The sequence below is a fragment of the Zingiber officinale genome, chromosome 1B, assembly GCF_018446385.1.
Source record: "Zingiber officinale cultivar Zhangliang chromosome 1B, Zo_v1.1, whole genome shotgun sequence".
NCBI lineage: Eukaryota > Viridiplantae > Streptophyta > Magnoliopsida > Zingiberales > Zingiberaceae > Zingiber > Zingiber officinale.
Window position 1 is genome coordinate 126,518,196 of NC_055986.1, and position 17,939 is coordinate 126,536,134.

At 37.8% G+C, this 17,939-nt stretch overlaps 1 protein-coding gene and 1 long non-coding RNA gene across 6 annotated transcripts; one reads left to right on the plus strand and one right to left on the minus strand.

Moving 5' to 3' along the window:
• Positions 1-264: 264 nt before the first annotated feature.
• LOC121996877 (probable membrane-associated kinase regulator 6) lies at positions 265-1,380 on the plus strand. The gene is made up of 2 exons (XM_042551066.1): positions 265-1,004; positions 1,098-1,380. Exons 1-2 carry the CDS (start codon positions 279-281, stop codon positions 1,110-1,112), a joined length of 741 nt encoding a protein of 246 aa, XP_042407000.1. The 5' UTR covers positions 265-278; the 3' UTR covers positions 1,113-1,380.
• A 3,956-nt stretch (positions 1,381-5,336) lies between these two features.
• Positions 5,337-14,386, minus strand: LOC121977833. Of its 5 annotated transcripts, none has more exons than XR_006111049.1 (10): positions 14,192-14,386; positions 13,889-13,980; positions 11,244-11,361; positions 10,738-11,132; positions 10,543-10,647; positions 7,711-7,809; positions 6,748-7,125; positions 6,548-6,664; positions 6,280-6,480; positions 5,337-5,787 (listed from the first exon to the last, which is right to left on the minus strand). It is a non-coding gene; the product is annotated as an uncharacterized LOC121977833 (long non-coding RNA). The 5 variants fall into 5 exon arrangements; XR_006111054.1 differs by lacking the exon at positions 5,337-5,787 and adding an exon at positions 6,120-6,134; XR_006111059.1 differs by lacking the exon at positions 6,280-6,480 and having other exon boundaries at positions 6,748-7,055.
• Between the last annotated feature and the right edge of the window lie 3,553 nt (positions 14,387-17,939).

Here is a 17,939-nt window from a genome sequence, read left to right on the forward strand (position 1 = left end):
CATTCCACAAACATCGTCTCTCTCCTCTTTGTCCTCGAATGCCGTCCAACATTTTCTTTTAATCACAAAATGCTTTTAAGGTCTACATAATAAATGCATTTTCATATTTCCTAAATTAAACCAAACGTGGAAGGCCATCGATCATCCGCAGGCCATCCATTCGACGAGCGATCGATGACGATTGACGAACGGGTAAAAGAAGAGTTGGATTCACATAACCATGTGGTGACTCTATATCTACGGGCTCTCCCTGCCCATCTCCTTTAATTCCCATCGCCATGGAGGCCTCCCACCAGCTCCTCCAGCCAAACGACAGCTTCTCCTACGCATGGCTCATCGACGTCAAGTCCTCCTCCTCGGCTGCGGCCGCGGCAGCCGTCGTCGTCGGCGATAGCCGACGATCGCATGACGACGGCGCCGGCTCCTTCATCGAGATCGATCCCGATGGCTTCTTCTCCATGCGTTGGTCGACGTCGAACGACGGCTTCGACTTCGACTTCAGCCTCCCGCCGCCTCAGTGCTCCGACCAAGTCCACGCCGACCAAATCTTCTCCGGCGGACACCTCCTCCCGCTCCTCGACCGCCAGCGGCCGTTCGCCGGCGCCGTTACCCCTTCCGCTCGTCGCCTCACCGAGTCTCAGTCCGTCAACTCGGACCGATTCGACTCGCCGAGGCGGATCTGCGCGGGGAGTAGCACGCCGGGTCCGGCGAAGAGCTCGTCGTCGGCGAAGAAGACGGCGCGCAAGTATTTCTGCTTCCTGACGCCGTTGTACAAGATGGTGAAGGATTTGATGCTGGTCGCTTCTTCTTCCTCCTCCTCTTTCACTTCTTCTTTCTCCTCCTCCTCCTCCTCCTCTTCTTCCTTCAAGTCCGCGAGCACCAGCAAGGACTCGGCGAGGAGTTCCCCGAGGTCGAGCAATGCGATGTCGAGCGCGGACTTGTGCCGTGGCAGCAATGCTGATATCTCCGTTAACGACGCCATTCTTCACTGCAAAAAGTCGATTGTGAGTTCCAATTAACAATAATTTTGAGCACTCTTTTTTAATTTATTTTTTTCCTTTGTATTTCTTGTTGACTTTCGCATCAAATCCATACAGGGACGAGGCATGTGATGGAGGGTTCCACGATAACAGATTTCTCGGATCCAAGACGACGCCTGTTCCTTTTTTTTTTGGATATATTAAGATTGGGATTTAGGAACGATATACATAGATTTTATCATTCCACGCCTGAAAAGGGGTTCAATAATTATATTCATACATTAATATGACAGATTTTGCAAACGAATTCCAACATTTGTTAATGATGAAAGTTGGAAGTTAGAGTTTGATTAAGCCATTCGCTGTAAAATTGTGCAAATAAATTCAGAGATTCATCCAACGGAATATGAATCTATTGAAGCTGTTGGATGATGCATCCTCCCACCTGCTTCAGACTTGCACTGACCACGCATATCCATACGGACCAGTACTGTCTGTTAAGCCCCGATCTAAACAAAAACCAACCTGATTTCACTCTGTGCGTGTGTGTGTATATATATAAAAGTGCAGATTATTAATGGCCGTCTGTCACCAATCTTATCTACTACTCATTCTCAGCGATAATTTCCCTTCATAGTGCTCAATGGAGGAGTTCTTCATTAAGGAAGGGTTGCAAGCTGGATTAATTTCAGACTTAATTAATGATAAAGATATGGATTATGGGTGATCCCAGTCCCAGATATCTATGAGATCGGCTTCCTTCAGTCGGACTTCCTGCAAGTCGGGCTTCTCTTTAGGCAGGTCGGCTCTCCAAAGGCCTAGTACCCCCGGAATCTTCAACTAAGAGGACCGGAGAGACTCGAGAAAGATGTTACAAGGGTGGCCAAGGCCCTCTCCTATGCTCAAATCGAAATTCAAAAAAAAAATGATGAAAGAAAACAATAGGAGAATGAACATTAATGAAGTAAAGAGTAATAATGTGAAGACTTGTCTTGATGTTGCTATCTGTTACCTTTAGACAGAGAGGGGAGGAAATAGAGCGGGAAGGAAAGACTAATTTCTAAAGGACACATCTTTTCTTTCTACTGAGAGAGGCATTTCTCCGTGATCGACCCTTTAATAATTACCGAGTTGCATCGGAGTTCAAAATTGAGACCGACCAAACTCGGATGTGACTCAATTTGAGCTCTTCTAGAAGTGGCCGACTTAACTCAAGCTCGATTTGACTTGACTTCTAGATCAATTTAACTTTTGACTTGTATTGTGCCACATGACCCTTATGGTCCCGTCGTATCAATGGCCAGGGCTATAAACAAGACAAGCCAAGTCCATCTTTGGATATTCAAGTTTTTTTTTTATAAGATAATCAAATCAAGTTGAATTGAGCTTAAAATGAATCAAGTCTTTGAAATAATTGTTCAAGCTTGATTTAGTTTATTTTTTATGAACTTGAACTTAGTAAACTTGGCTTGAGTTTGGTTTGAGCTTGGTTCGCTTAAATCTTATCAAGCTCTTAATTTAAGGTTGTTTGATTGTTTGAAACTTTTACTTATTTGATTAGTTATTGAACTTGATAATTCAAATTTATTTATTTTATTTTACTTTTTATTTAACATATTAAATAAATTCTTATCAAATTGAATACCAATCTTCTTTATTAAGATGACCGATCTATTAATAGGAGAAGCATATTGAGGCAAACAGCTCCACGAAGCAACAACCAATTGCTAATTACAATGATCTTTTTTAATAAAAAAGAAACGAAAGAAAGAAAGAAAGAAGACAAATTCTGTTTGGAAGTCAGGAGAAGAAAGCTTAGGGGCAAGCCATGTTGAGGCATCAAGTGTGTGTCTTCGGAAAAGAACGAAGCATTGCTGGAGTGGTCTCCGCTTTCTGGTCCATGCATCGTGGACAGGGAGGTTAAAAAGGAGCCAAGGTTGGGACCATGTAGGTCACATGGAGAGGGAACAAGCAAAGGATGATGGTGCCGTATGCTGGTTAATTTTCTGCTTTCCTTCATCCTTTATCTTCCTCTCCTTGTCTAGCTCGCCAACTGACAGAGATGGTGCCGAGCACTTCACTTTACCTCGACACTGTTTTCTCTATCTCTTTTTACATTGTTTTCTCGACGTTAATCTAAACGTTTTTTTTCTTGTTAATAAACAAATCCTCAACCGTCCCTTCAATATCGTAAATAGATTTTTTTTTTTGGGTACCTTATTGATCGGATAAGGGAACTTATCTATGATTTGACTTGGTATTCAATAATATGCATGGCAAGCAGTAATGAGGATGAATTATGAAAGTACTGCTAACTATTTCATGTATGCTATCAAGGTACTAGAGTGTGCAGTACGATCTATTTGCATGTGAGTGTTTGTTGTCAAGCATGCAGTGCCTTGAACCAATAGATTCATTGGATGTTCCTCCATTAAGTGTGCAGGGTCCTTTGGAGACAGCCGACCAAAGATAGGAGATTGTTCAGATTTATAGGTACACAAGTAGGCAACATTCTGTGTGAAGGAGAGCTGGGAATGGGATGTGTTGGATAAAATATACACAGCAGCGAGTTCGAATGGCATGGATTGAACAAGTGTGTTTGTTAGGTATGTAACTACCACGGCCAAATTTAAAGTGCATCAATAGGATGAGCAATCGGTTTAAATTCGAATGGACTGAGCTGAGTGCGACCTGGAGATGACTTTAGCCGGATGAAGAGTTAGATATGATAGCACCTAGTTGAGTGCGACTTGGATCCGGAAGACGACATGCAAGTCAAGATCTAGTAACAACACGTAGACCGGGATATGACATCGGCACACAGACTAAGATATGACACATACACGTAAGTCGAGATAAGACATCGACGTGCAGGCCAAGATAGGACATTGGTGCATAAGCCGGGAAATGAGATCGACACGCAGGTCGGGATACAATAACAACACTAAGGTTTGAGATAACAACATGTAGGCCTGAAGGTCGGAACGCGATCACGACACCCCCACCATAAGCATACGGCGACGAGGAATCTACATCCGATAAGCGTATGATTCTCAAAGATGGCGACTGCCAGCCATGGCGTGGAGGTGGCAATGATTATGGTGCGAAGGCCATGGCTGTGGTGGGCAACAGCGACACCCTCAGCATCGGAGTGCGTCGTGGGGCGTTGACAAAGGGGAGTCGGTGGCATGCATGAGGGAAACGGGAGTTGCTGCCTACGTGACGGGAGACGACGATGAGGTATGTCTTGGTGGCTAGATGAGATGGTAGCCGTTGGATGCAGCGACGACCGCCGGAGAGAGAGGAAGAGAGGAGAGTAGGCATCGACGGCGAACAGCGTCGAAGCCGGCGTTCACGAGAGTGAGGCGGTCTTCCTTGGCGTGAGGCAACGACATATCATGGGAGAGAAGAGAGGCGACATCGGTGTTATCGGGATGGAGAAGGAAGAGGGGAGCCGACCGCTGTGAGGGACGACGACTGCAGGGGGCGACGTTGGAGGCGGCATGGGCGGCGACGAGCCTACCACCATGGTGGCGGCGACCCTCCTGTGCGTCCTAGCTATTGGCGTCGGGAGAAACTTCCTAAGTGGAGATGGCGACGGGAAAAGGAGGGGAGCGTTAGTGACATTGGTGAGTGGGACGACCTCCCCTTGCTTGAGACGACAGCCCCCCCCCCCCCCCCCCCCCCCCTATATACGACTTTGCATGCCTTTAGAGCCTGCACGCTGTTAGAGAATGTCGGGTGTCAAGGCGTGTCGGGTGAGGGAGGATGTCCGGCAGTCTCCCATTGGTAGAAGGAAGGTTCCCTGCTTAGTATGTGGCAAAACACTAGAATATTCCCTGACTTACGGCAGTTATAACGGGAGGTTATGATTCTTTGACACTATTGTCACGAGGTTTAACCGTAGACAACTCGAGATGAATACCCAAATGCGGTGCAAGGACTGAGCCTTGATGCCCTGGCCCATGTGCAGCCTTCTAGGGGCTATCAAGGGATTACGTCGGATCAAACTGAAGAGAATGAGCTGTGCAAAACTGGACGGGAATCATCTGAGACTGTGACTAAGAACTAAGCCTGCATGATCCAACCGGAGCATAGCCGGCCGGGGATTGCCTGGCATAGGTGCCAGGGCCATGCGTAAAGACTGAGTTCCCTAAGTTTGGATAAGTTGAACAGTAGGTAAGCGGTCTGAAACTAGTTAAAATCTCTGTCCGGGACTCAGCCCTGAAGACTCGACTTGTCTGTGTTTGATGAGAAATTATATGGAGGGTAAAGCGAAGAAGCTAAACCGCCACCTCTCCTTGACTATTAACGGACACATCCTCTTAACCTTCCTGGTATTATCAGTTCCTCATATACACACCGTATCAAAAGATGCACTAAGTCTGAGTTAATTATATACATCTGTGAAGCTATTGGCTGAGAAAAGGAGAAACATAAAATACCCGATCAATCATTTAGGTGACTACTGACTTTTAGGATCTATCTAATTTGATCTAGATGTACTACTACAGTATATGACCTTGCTTGGAACCCACCAACAGCATGGTGAATTTCCCATACAATCTTGTTATATTGCAAATTAAATCGCGGAAGATGTAGCAAGAATCGCGTTCATCCACTGGCCACTTCTGTTTTCCTCCACACAGCCTTGGAAGTGTCATGAAATTAGGATTTGGTGCTATTTCCATAATTATCAGATTTGTCATGGCTAGCCGAGACCATCATCCCGGTCGAGCTCGACTGCGCCAAAGCTGCAATCGGAAGTCATGGTTTGGTTCTCAATCCTATTCCATAGCTCCAGTGACTGCATAAATTGGAACCATTAACTCAAATCAGCAAGGTATGGATTAATATCCAATTAAGCTAATTAGTTTACTTAATTCTCATGTACCCATCAAGACAGCTAATAGATGCATGTATTTCATAACTGAGTGTATATGCACAGTCGGAGTCTACAAAATTATAAGAGGATCCCCAACGGTCTGAGTCTTTAGTGGGCTCAGTTTGGTCTAAGATTATAGTTCTCATGATTCTCTGCAACCAGAAAGCATGTACAATGACTTTCTTATGCAAGGTAAGTATTCGACATTGAAAAGTTCTCTTTTCTGAAGCTGAGTTCCAGAGATCATCTTGGTGATTAGTCAATGTTGACTGTAAACGCACATAGATTTACCGTTGATCAGAACATGGAAGAAAGTCTAACTACTAAGATACAGGAAAGTGATGCTTAGTTTCCTGCCTCTATACCACAGAATACACTAGACAGCAAGTGTATTCTAAGCGCACAGGGGCTTACCTGATAACCTCCAATAACCGAGATTGTGGGTATCTTGGATGGAAGATGCATGAATGGAATTGATTACCATAGGAACTTAGTTCACTGATGCAATCCCATGTGCGTGTAGACCATATTTTAACCAAATCCTGACTAACATATGCAAGAGTTTGGCCATTTTGATCCCAGCAGATAGATTGTACATATTGCTGGCTTACGACCCTAGAGTTATTAAAGAGATTTTAACATATAATAAAAGAAAATAATCATTAGTTATCAACAAGATTACCTGTAATCCCCGTATATTTTTATGGGTCTGGACATCAAAAATAGATATCATGTTCTCTGCAGCTGCAGCTAGGAATTGTCTGCTTCTAGGTTGAAATCTCATTTGTATACTACCACCCTGGATCGCCAGTAAGATAACTTAGAAATAACCTCTGTGACTACTCACTATCAAAGAAATCTTGAAGGCAGATGTAAACTAACCTCAGAAACTCAAGTACATGACTATTGTCCCCTCCGAACGGTCTAATGGTCAGCGCATAAAGTGTTATCAATTTGAGGTATGAGATTTGAATCTCGGCATAATCGAAGTAAATGCTTTCCTCATGTGCCAGACAGTATTTCAAGGACTAGTAGTCATCTGTAAGTTACCTCCTCTGTGTTGACATAAATTGACGGGAGCACTAGGAGCGAACACAATCATCTTTTGCCAACTCAAGTACATGCATACTGACTGGTATTCTAGTACTGAATCTCACCATTATCATCACAAGAACAAAATATATCTGTTTCTTTTGGATGAAAATCAAGGGAAGTTATCTGAGAATTGTGCCCAGTGAAGGCATGTAAACAATTAACTGACTACAAAAATGAAAAGAAAGAAAATCAGCAAAAATTAATTATAAAACGTTTGATACTTATTTTAAAACTCAAAAAATACTACTATACGGGATAATTAGGTGTAGCTTTCAGTGGGTGATAAAATGACAGAATGAGGTTTGAATTTTGAAATAGTATTAACAATCGACATTGTTGACAATGACATATAATCTATACTTTCAAGATTGAATCAATCAAAGTGGTGTTGAAGGTGCAAGGAATAGAGGAAGATCTTTAGAACTCTAAGTAATATAATAACAAGCATTTAAGAGATTCAGATAGTACTAATGAATTGCAAAAAAAAAAAACTAACTAAATTATGGTATAATTGGAATTATTATTAGAGCTCATCATAACATAATACTGACTCATCATTTTGAAGAACTAACAATTGGTATGACTACCATCCAAAGTCCAAACTGAGTCTTGCTTCACCCTTTTGGGTTAGTTCTTTAAACAAAACAATTTAAACTAATAAAGAAATTACTACTGTTCTTCAGTGAAAGAATTCTTAAATAGAACTGCTAGCTCATAATATAAAAAGATGATAAATTGTAAAGAACATACTTCAGTTGCACTCCATTGTCGCACAGTTGTCTGTAACGATATGAGTGTGCTCTGGGAACTGCTCATAGTTTGCAGGGATTCCATGTTTCATAGGACAACCTGTCAGATACAGCATAGGTGGGAGATTATTTTAAACTTTCTCGAAGAGTGTAAGACACAAGAAGATTCTCAATAATCTGTAACTTGAGTGCAATATTGACATAACAGAAAAACTAGAACAGCAAATAATACTATAAACTTCAACAAGAAATAACAGAGGATGTATAATTCACTGCATACCTTTTCTAGTTAGCGATACAGCCTACAGCGTTTCTTGGGAAAGCTTAAATACACTAGACTTGATAGGCATTAGTTGCTTATAAACCTTGTATATAGAAACAAGGGAGATTTATTTAAAGAATCTCCTTGAATATGCCCAGTACATTATTGTATACATAAAGCCAATGACTTTGCTCACATAAAATCGATTATCTTGTTCAAGTAGATTCAAGGAACCAAATAATTTCACTTAGTTTATATTCCATGATCAGTCCACAGAAAATGTGGTTTGCATAATCTCCAAGTAATTTATCCAATGTCTACTGTCTAATTGCAAATTAAAATACTGAAAAATCCATCAGAATTTTTTTTCCTCGCAAAACTACGCCAAGGAAAGCTAGTCCTTATAGATGTGCACAAAGTTTAGTGCATCACAAAGAGAAGTTGTATGTCCCGGTTATTCTCTTGATGTATCAACAATGAATGCAACAGGTACAGACTATAAACATCTACATCAAAGTTGCCATAAATGCAACAACTCGAATCTCTTGAAATCAAACATACAATCAACATTACGATTGAGGTAACAAAACCTGCTGGGTAGACATCACTCTCCTAGGCAGCTCATGAAGGATAAAGGTGAGGATTTGAGATGAACATGTTCACTTAGAAGAAATAACCGCAAATTATGAAAATTAGTATTTTTCTGATCATGAATGTGAGTATTGATGGATTCAATTACAAATATGTTAAATCGTCACAAGGATTGTCCACCAAGAACGCACATTGTTTATGTTGACATTAGGAACTACAAACTGCAGAATACTGTATTACATGCTGGCGGATTAGCAACCTAGAACCATATGGCATTAGAAAATAATTTAACCTTTCCTAACAAACCAAAGATCAAAGACACTGATTGCAATGAGGTACTTGCATTTGCAGAAAATGAAAATTAGATCACCGTGAAATATTTGAAGGATTGAAAGATGCGATAGAGAGGGGATAAATATCGTACGTTAAAAATTTTTATTTTATCATAAAGACAAATAAGAATAAACAGAAAATACAGACACGTTGCGATAGAAGTGAGAAAGCTTGATCATAAGAGACTGACCTTCATGAAAGCTTGAACGTGTGGCCCGAGTGAACTTAATGTTAGACAATCCGTCGGAAATTTTGGAGAATTAGTCAAATTAAAATTACACCAAATAAAATTTAACTTAGCTGTCAAGATGACTTTAGCAAATAATCTCAGATTGCCAATGAGGACTGATTTCTGTCAAGTATTGAGTGTAGATTGCAGAGTTGCCAAGTGCAAAGCGGCCGAGTGCAGAGCGACCGAGCGGGAGCTGCCGAGCGGATGAGTGCAAACGAGCGACTGAGCAACCGAGCGATTGAGTGCAGAGCGGGCCACATGGGGAGTTTTAAGGTATATTGGTTGATTTATATTAATTCGCATGTATTGGTGATATGAATAAATGTATGGTGAGAGACTCTCTCTTACGCGTAGGTGCACAAGGGGTACAAATCCAGGGCCCGAATTGCACTGAACCAAGTTGATTCGTGTACGAGCACAATCTGCACGCGTCGAATGCCGGACTGGACCAGTCGGGACAAAAACTTGTCCAAGCGGATGAACCAATATTTTGCCACATAAATCATTTTGCTACTTATTTAAGTATATAACGGATGCATTAAATTAAAAAATAATGCAAAATATGTAAACGGTTGAGTGAAACGTTGGCATTTCAAAGTTCAGCGAGTAATAATCATTAATCGACCATTAAACGTTGTTCATTGATCTGATGTGGCAAAAGGCGAACACATAAATTAAAAAAGAAAAAAAATTAAAACTCTCTACCTACATTCCCCCTCGCTCTTCTCTGTCATGCATCTCTTGCTCAATGGTGTACTCGTGATAGTAGTCAGGTACCTCTCAGTTCGCTGTGACCACTAGTGCTTAGTGTGTATAACGATTAATCATTGTATCATAGGAAACAAACGACCTGAGAAAATCTCAAAGCACAGTCAGAGGTGAAGCGAATCTGTTTCAAGGAAATTGCGTCCATTGCAGATCTCGGAATCATCAGCTGCTCTGCACTTAGCCGCTCTGCACTCGGCCACTTTGCACTCAGCCACTCGGCCACTCTGCACTCGGCCGCTCTTCACTCGGCCGCTTGAAAGCTTTGCACTCAACCGCTCGGCCTCTCCACACTCAGTTGCACAGCCACTCAGCCACTTTGCACTTAGTCGCTCTGCACTCGGCGGCTATTCACTCAGCAGCTCGACCGCTATTCACTCAGTAGCTCGGCCGCTCGGCTGCTCTGCACTATGCCGCTCTGCACTTAGCCACTCTGCACTTAGCACTTGCCAGAAACTAGTCCCGCTGGCAACCTAAGATTATGCTCAGGTCATCTCGATAGATAAATTGAATTTGATTTGGCATAATTTCAATTCAGCTAATTCCATAAAATCTCCGACCGATTATCCAACAACCAGTCACTCAAAAATGCCAAATTTTCATCCTATTACATGGATATGATTTTTCTGTTTCATTTAGGAATTACTTACCAATACCACTTAGTCCAGATTTTGCTTGCATTATTCCATGGCTATACAATGAAGAGGGCTCCATATTCAAAGATTGTTGTGGCTGCGCTACACCCATGATGCATCCTGGAATAGTTACAGATAAGCTCATAGAAGGAAGTACATATACAAGAGAAAACATCAAATGAATAATATTATGCAAGGAACTTATGGTACTGATGTCTGTTGATTTTGCCCTTGAACAAGCTGTGTAGCAGAAGATCCATTGATTTGGTTGCTTTGGATAAATTGCCTGCCAGATTAAAAACACTAGATTTGTCAGGTTACTTCAGATACTAAAAACTACCCTGGGTGGCTGGTTGCTGATTTGAGAAGTGCAACACTATTAGCATCAATAAGTTGTGAGGATATTTCACTATTGACAGGTTGTGGTTGCTTCATTCGCTCCTCGTACAGTTTAGCAGCCAATAGACTAGCAGTAGGTGGCCCTAAAATGCCATTTGTGTTTGTAGAATTCATAGTCCCATTGACAGTAGGATGGTTGACACCTCTATGTTGCAGTGCATGTGTATCTGTCTTTGATGCTCTTCCTTTGCTTTTGCTCGCTATGACTGTTAAGCAAAATAGATAACAAAAGTTTTTTTTTATAGAGCTCATTATCTTGGAGTTTGATACGTTGAATCCTAAAAATCTAGGAATATAACTTCCGCCATGAATGTTACCTCAATGGCTCAATGTACGCTACAGCAACTTGAGAATGCTTTTCATTAGTTCTTGCTATGAAGATATCCCAAAACACTGACCACCACTTGAAAAGAAAACCACCAGGAGCATCAATTGCTGCGAATTAGACAAAATTGAATCTTTCAATAAATACATGTCAATAAGTTACATCTCAAGCCTGCAGAGAAATTCATACATGGTTGGAGATGCACAACTTCAGAATCTGGATATTCAAAACCCACGTCAACCAAAATGCAGAATAGCATATCATACATTTGAACATGAAAAATTAGGATGTGGGGTTTGAATGATCAACGGCAATCCATAAATCTAACCTTATCTCCTAGATTACTCCAAAGAAGACAAGAAAGAAAACACACAAAATATTAAAGCAACAATCGGTTGTTATCTACAGAACTTTGGTGGCGGAGTATTATCATGTAGCACGATGAAGAGAATAAGATGATTCAGAATATTAGCAATGAATCTGGAAAAATTCAGGATACCAAATTAACCCAGTGAAAATCAGATCATCAAACTAGTACCAATCAGAAAGGATGAGGAATTTCTTAAGAACTATCAAGGTCAGATAAAGTGCAGCTTGATTGTTTAAACTTGGTCAAGATCCATCAAGGTGGCATGAGATGCCAAGGAAAACTCAGAGATTGTTTGACTAACTCTAGAAGTTCAAACCTAAGTCAGTGATCCAATAAATAAACTATTTGTTTTACCTTAGTTACTTAAATTGAACTCTTGTAGGGTATTTAAAATCATCTTAGCAAATGATAATATTCAACAAAAAAAAAGAAACTTTTAGCTATATTTTGATTTAACATTATAGGAAGGAAAATAAGTTAAATTTGACTCTTCATTGTTACTAAAGGACATTTAAATATTAGAGGGAAAAACAATTGCCTATAACAGGATAAAAGAAAGCAAAAGGAAGAGAAAGATGTGAAAGAAGAAGAGAGAAAATTCTGAGAAATGGGAATCAGGACAAGCATCAAGGTGTTATATCGTTAATTAATTGAATAATGACATACTGGTCCTCCACCTCATTCAACATATTCTGAAAAATATCTATAGAACCGTGAAATAGAGCTAAGCTCTGAAAGGACAAGTGCATCTCTTATGCCGTCCATAATTCAACATGTTTGTTCAGTTATATCCCGAAGAAAAAAAGATTTAAAACCTGACCGAAAATATGACCAAGTATATGATTATTTTGCAATTTTTTAGTGATTGAGAGATTGTTTGCATTATAATTTTCGACTCTCTTTTCAGTTTTCATATGGTTATTTCCTTGTCTATTATTTATTAGGCGAGTAAAGCCTAAAATGGTTATTTGATAATATAACAATTTTCCTAGTGATTGTGAAGAGCTGGGATTTCATTAAATAGGTACAGTTTCTTCCATAAAATTTATTAGTCAACCAAAAATAGTAGGATCCAACTGTATGAGCTATAAGGTTCAATATCTCTTATCTATCCACAATCTTTATGCCAAATTCACATAATGACTATCTAGTGATAAGTAGGTGTCTGAAGCATCACCAAAATAGTATTCATTAAGAAAATTTATCTATTATTAAAAAAAAAATCAATTATAAAATATAAATAAATAAATGAAAACAATAAAATATTACACCGTTTTTACTAGTTAATGTCAAATGCATGTTAACCATCTGAAGTTTTGTGGCAGATATTGATAGTGAATATGAATTCAGAAATATTAGTAATTTAAATTTAAAATCTTATTTAGACAGAGAACAATAAAAAATTATGTAGACAAATAACAAGCAGTATAAAATAATTTTCAAAACATCCACTAGAACATAATGAAATTTGTTAGTAAATACACTAAGATTTAAGTTGAATTGCTAGAGCAACTTGTATGACCAAACCATGAGCAGCATTTAAAATGGATCCCATGTCTAAAAAACTATCAACCTGAATAACATCAATGTAGCCATTTTGAGTTGCCTATAGTGATGTCTACAAATAACAAATGCAGACAAATGAAATTTTTTGCAGAAGTGAAATTACATTCAAAAGAATGTGCTTGCTTTCCTCCAAATACAATTTCTATTGCCAATTTTGATTCTTTGAATTACTACAAAATGCAAGCATATGATAAATTTCTAGTTACACAATAATATTACATGCTTATTTAAATTCTTTCCCTTGAAATATAATATTCAACATCTGATAGAGTATTCATCCAATTGAAGACACTCGAGGAAAAAAATTCTTAGGGGAAGTCTGTCTTTTCCACAACTTTGTATCATTCTATATAAACAAAATTTATCTCTATACAAATTCTGTTATTATCAATTTAATAGAGATGATGACATCACATCAATATAACATATTTGCATAGACAAAATCAACTTTGAAGCCCCAAATTCAAACAAGCTTGCAGTTGTAGACCATCAATAGGGAAAAGGGTCCTTTTTCTGGACTTCTCATCTGATCTTTGTAAGGGTAGTTTTTGTCGAGTCCAGACAGATAACAAGAAGCGTGTAGAGATCAATTGGTGTGACATTACAAATGGCAATAAACCAATGATTTCCGAATTTTTTTTAGAAAAAAAAAACCAGCGAATAATATAACCAAGAGAAGAAGCAGAATTTACAAAACTTACATCTTTCCGCCGCCCAATTAATCTGTGCCATGCCTTCACCTCCAGGCGTTGATACCCGAAGAGATCAATGTAAGTTTCCGGTTGTCTTGACACTTCACCACCATTCCATAAGAAACTCATCAGTTATCCAAGCAATGAACCGAAAAAGGCAAAAAGGGGGCAATGGATACATGGGGGGAAAAAAAATCAGATTGAAAAAAGGAACCAAAATTGACTTAATACCACCGCGTAGGAAAACTTCCAATCATTTTTAAAATGCAAACACTAATCTTTCATGACAATTGAGTTACTGATGTTTCCAACCTTCAGAACGCTGTCTCTTCCCTCAGCATCGCCGTTTACAGTACCGCGACTAAAGGGAACGGCGAATTGAGATCGCCGAGGATGAGAAGGAGGAGGAGGAGGAGGAGTAAACTAGAATCGTGATGTATTGCAAGTAGAAAAGTAGGGAGGGAGTAGGGCTATAAACAAGCGGTGCTTTTGTTTGTTAAACTTAGTTTGATAAGTTAGCATAAGCAGCTTTTTACCGAAATAAGTTTTCAAAATATCTATCATAGTTTCAAAATTACTAAATCATACATCCACTTTCTATTTTACCCTTATTCTTAAATTAATTCGACTAGAAAAAAATTAATCGACTTATATTTTTTCAAGTCGAATTGATTTCATTCTATGTGTTTGAAAAAATTCGTCAGTTAATTTATGCTCAAACTGGCTAATGGACATAGAAATTTCGAAATAATATGAAATCAGTTCCTATATATTCTTCTAGTTCTCCTAATTATTAAAATACTATCAAATATCAATTTGACCCAATATATTGAGAGCAGTGATTTTTTGAATTTAATTTCCAGACACATTCGTGTTCAAAAAATCATTGCTCTCAGTATATTGGGTCAAATTGATATTTGATAGCATTTTAATAATCAAAAGAACTAGAATAATACATAGGAATTGGTTTCATATCATTCTGAGATCTCTAGGTCCATCAACCGATTTTAGTCGAAACCGGTTGATGGACATAGAGACCTTGAAATAATATGAAATCAGTTCTTATATGTTTATCTAGTTCTTTTAATTGTAAAATACTATCAAATATCAATTTGAAGCAATATATTGAGAGTAATGTTTTTTTTTGAAACTATGACCGAATAAACCTAAATAAAATTAATATAGTTCATTAGGCCAAAATCGACTGATGGACCTAGAGAGTTCGGAATGAAGTGAAGCAAAATCCTATAAGTTTTTCTAATTCTTATGATTATATATATGCCCTCAAACATCAATTTGACACAATATATTGAGAGCAGTTATTTTTTGAACACGAATACATTCGTGTTTACAAAATCACTGCTCTCAATATATTTAGTCAAATTGATGTTTGATAGCATTTTTACAATAAGGAGAACTAGATGAACACCTAAGAATTAGTTTCACATCATTTCAAAATATCTAGGTCCATCAGCCGATTTTGGTTGAAACTAACTGATGGATTTTTTTCAAATTCACAGAAAGAAATTGATTCGACTAAAAAAAAAATTAATCGATTGATTTTTTTTAGTTGAATTGATTTGAGGACGAGGGTAAAATAATGAGAAGTGGGTACGTGATTTAGTAATTTTGAAACTATAATATATAATTTGGGTATTTTTGAAACTTATCTATTGGGTTCGATAAAAAACTGTATCATAAGTTAGCTCCGTGACTCGAGCCGAATTTAAAATGAATTAAGTTTCAAATTTATATGATTTAATTTTTATGAGCTTAAGTTTAGTAAATTCAAATTTATTTTTTTAAATTTTTATTTAGCATATTGATAAAAGTTTTATTAATGAATATGATTTACAAACGTCGTTTACAAACGTTATTTATGAACATTAACAAATTAAACATATATTTTATAAACGTTATTTATGAACATTAATAAACTGAACATATGTTCAAGATTGTTTGTTTAGTTTAATGAGTTATTGAAACTTATTTATTTAATTGATCTGTATTGAACAAATATAAATAAATTTTACCAAACCAAATATTATTCATGAATGTTCGATCCATTTATGGTCCTAAGAGGGAGATCAAAAACTCTTCCAGGCTTTTAGATGTTTCAGAGTTGTATGCAGATTTTCCTTCGGCTAACATCCAAAGCAGCCAGTACCATGTTTAATTCAAAGCGATGGTTTGTAATGACGAGTGCAGAACAACAGCGTAAACACGCTCGAGGCAGAATGAGTTTCTACCCGATGATTTCTCTACAACGGTGACTCTTCTATTTTTTTGGATAGATGAGATTGGGAGATATTTAATAGGCGGAATCCATAAATATTTAGTTGGAAAATATTTAATTATAAATTTTAAGATATTTAAGGAATGAGATATTTAATTGATGATGCGGATATGAGGACCATAAAGTGTTAGTGGCTACATTGAGGTGTTAGTGGATTTAGTGGAATTTTTTAATATGTGTTGGTATTAACCTATAAACAGGATGTTTAATTATCAATGAAATAGTGTGTGAAAATTTATTTTATCCTCCTTGTGCCCTTTGACTCTTTTATTATTTTTATTATCAATGGTATCATAGCAATGCTTCGAAGAGAGTTATGACTTCCGAAAGTTTGGTACAATCGGTCATTCATCGATTTGATGGTCACTATGACCATCGGAGCATGCTCATGGAGAAATTTTTAAGGTCCAAAAAATATTGCTGAAAAATCTTAAAGCAAATGAATTATCTTTTTCAAGTTATTTATCGCTCAATCTTAGAAATCATTGCAAGGATATCACCAAAAATATCTGGGATTCTATGAAATAAAAATACCAAGGTACGACAAGAGAGAAGAGGCAGAAGCTTCAAGCATTTCGTTTGGAGTTCGAAATGCTCCGAATGAAATTAGAAAAATCAGTTTCAGATTAATTTTCAAGAACAATGGCAATCGTTAATAAAACGTGGATCCTTAGTGACAAGACAGAGGATGTTCTCATCATCGAGAAAAATTCTTCGATCTATAACACCAAAATTATTTTTTGTTGAATGCGCGCCATTAAAGAAATAAATGATGTAAGTCTACTTTCAATTGATGAATTACAAAGTTCATTATTAGTTCATGAGCAGAAAATTAATCAATATGGAAAAGAGGAGCAAACATTAAAGGATTTATCAGAAAATCATTCTACAATTGGTAAAAGTGATAGAGGACGAGGAAGAGGTAGAGGTCAAGGAAGAGGAGGTAGAAATAACAATAATCATGGGAACCAACAACAAAAACAACATCAGGAAAGCTATTTTCAAAGAAGAGATAGAGGACGTGGAGGTCATTATTCTACAACTAATAAAATAAAGTTAGCAGACAAGTCTAATGTTGAATGTTACCAATGTTATAGGTATGGCTATTATAGATCAAAATGTTATACTAATGTGAAGAAACAAAATGGAGATCAGACTAACTTTACAGAAGAAGAAAAAGAAGCGTCTCTTTTAATGGTATGTTATGAGAAAGAGAAAACTCAACAAAATATATGATATTTAGATACAGGTTACATCAATCATATGTGTGGAGAGAAGGATACATTTTCAAACTTAGATGAATCTTTTTGCAGTTATGTCAAATTTGGCGATAACTCTACAACTTTTGTTACGGGAAAGGGAAAGGTAACCATACAAGCAAAAGGGGATTCTACCAATACTATTTCTAATGTTCCTTTTTGTACCAAATTTAAAGATTAATTTGCTTAATGTGGGTCAATTACAAAAAATGGATATGAAATTACTATTAAAGAAGAAGTTTGTTGGATTCAAGATGCAAAGTTGAGTTTAATTGTGCAAGTTAACATGACAGCAAATCTTATGTTTTTGTTTTATCTTCATACTATATCTCATTCATGTTTTTCAACAAAATTTGATGATGATGCATGGTTATAACACTTTTGTTATGGATATCTAAATTTTGGTGGATTGAAAATATTAAACCAGAAGAATATGGTAATCGGTATTCCTTAAAGTACAACTCTTTCTCAAATTTGTGAAGAATGTGTTCTTAGCAAACAACAT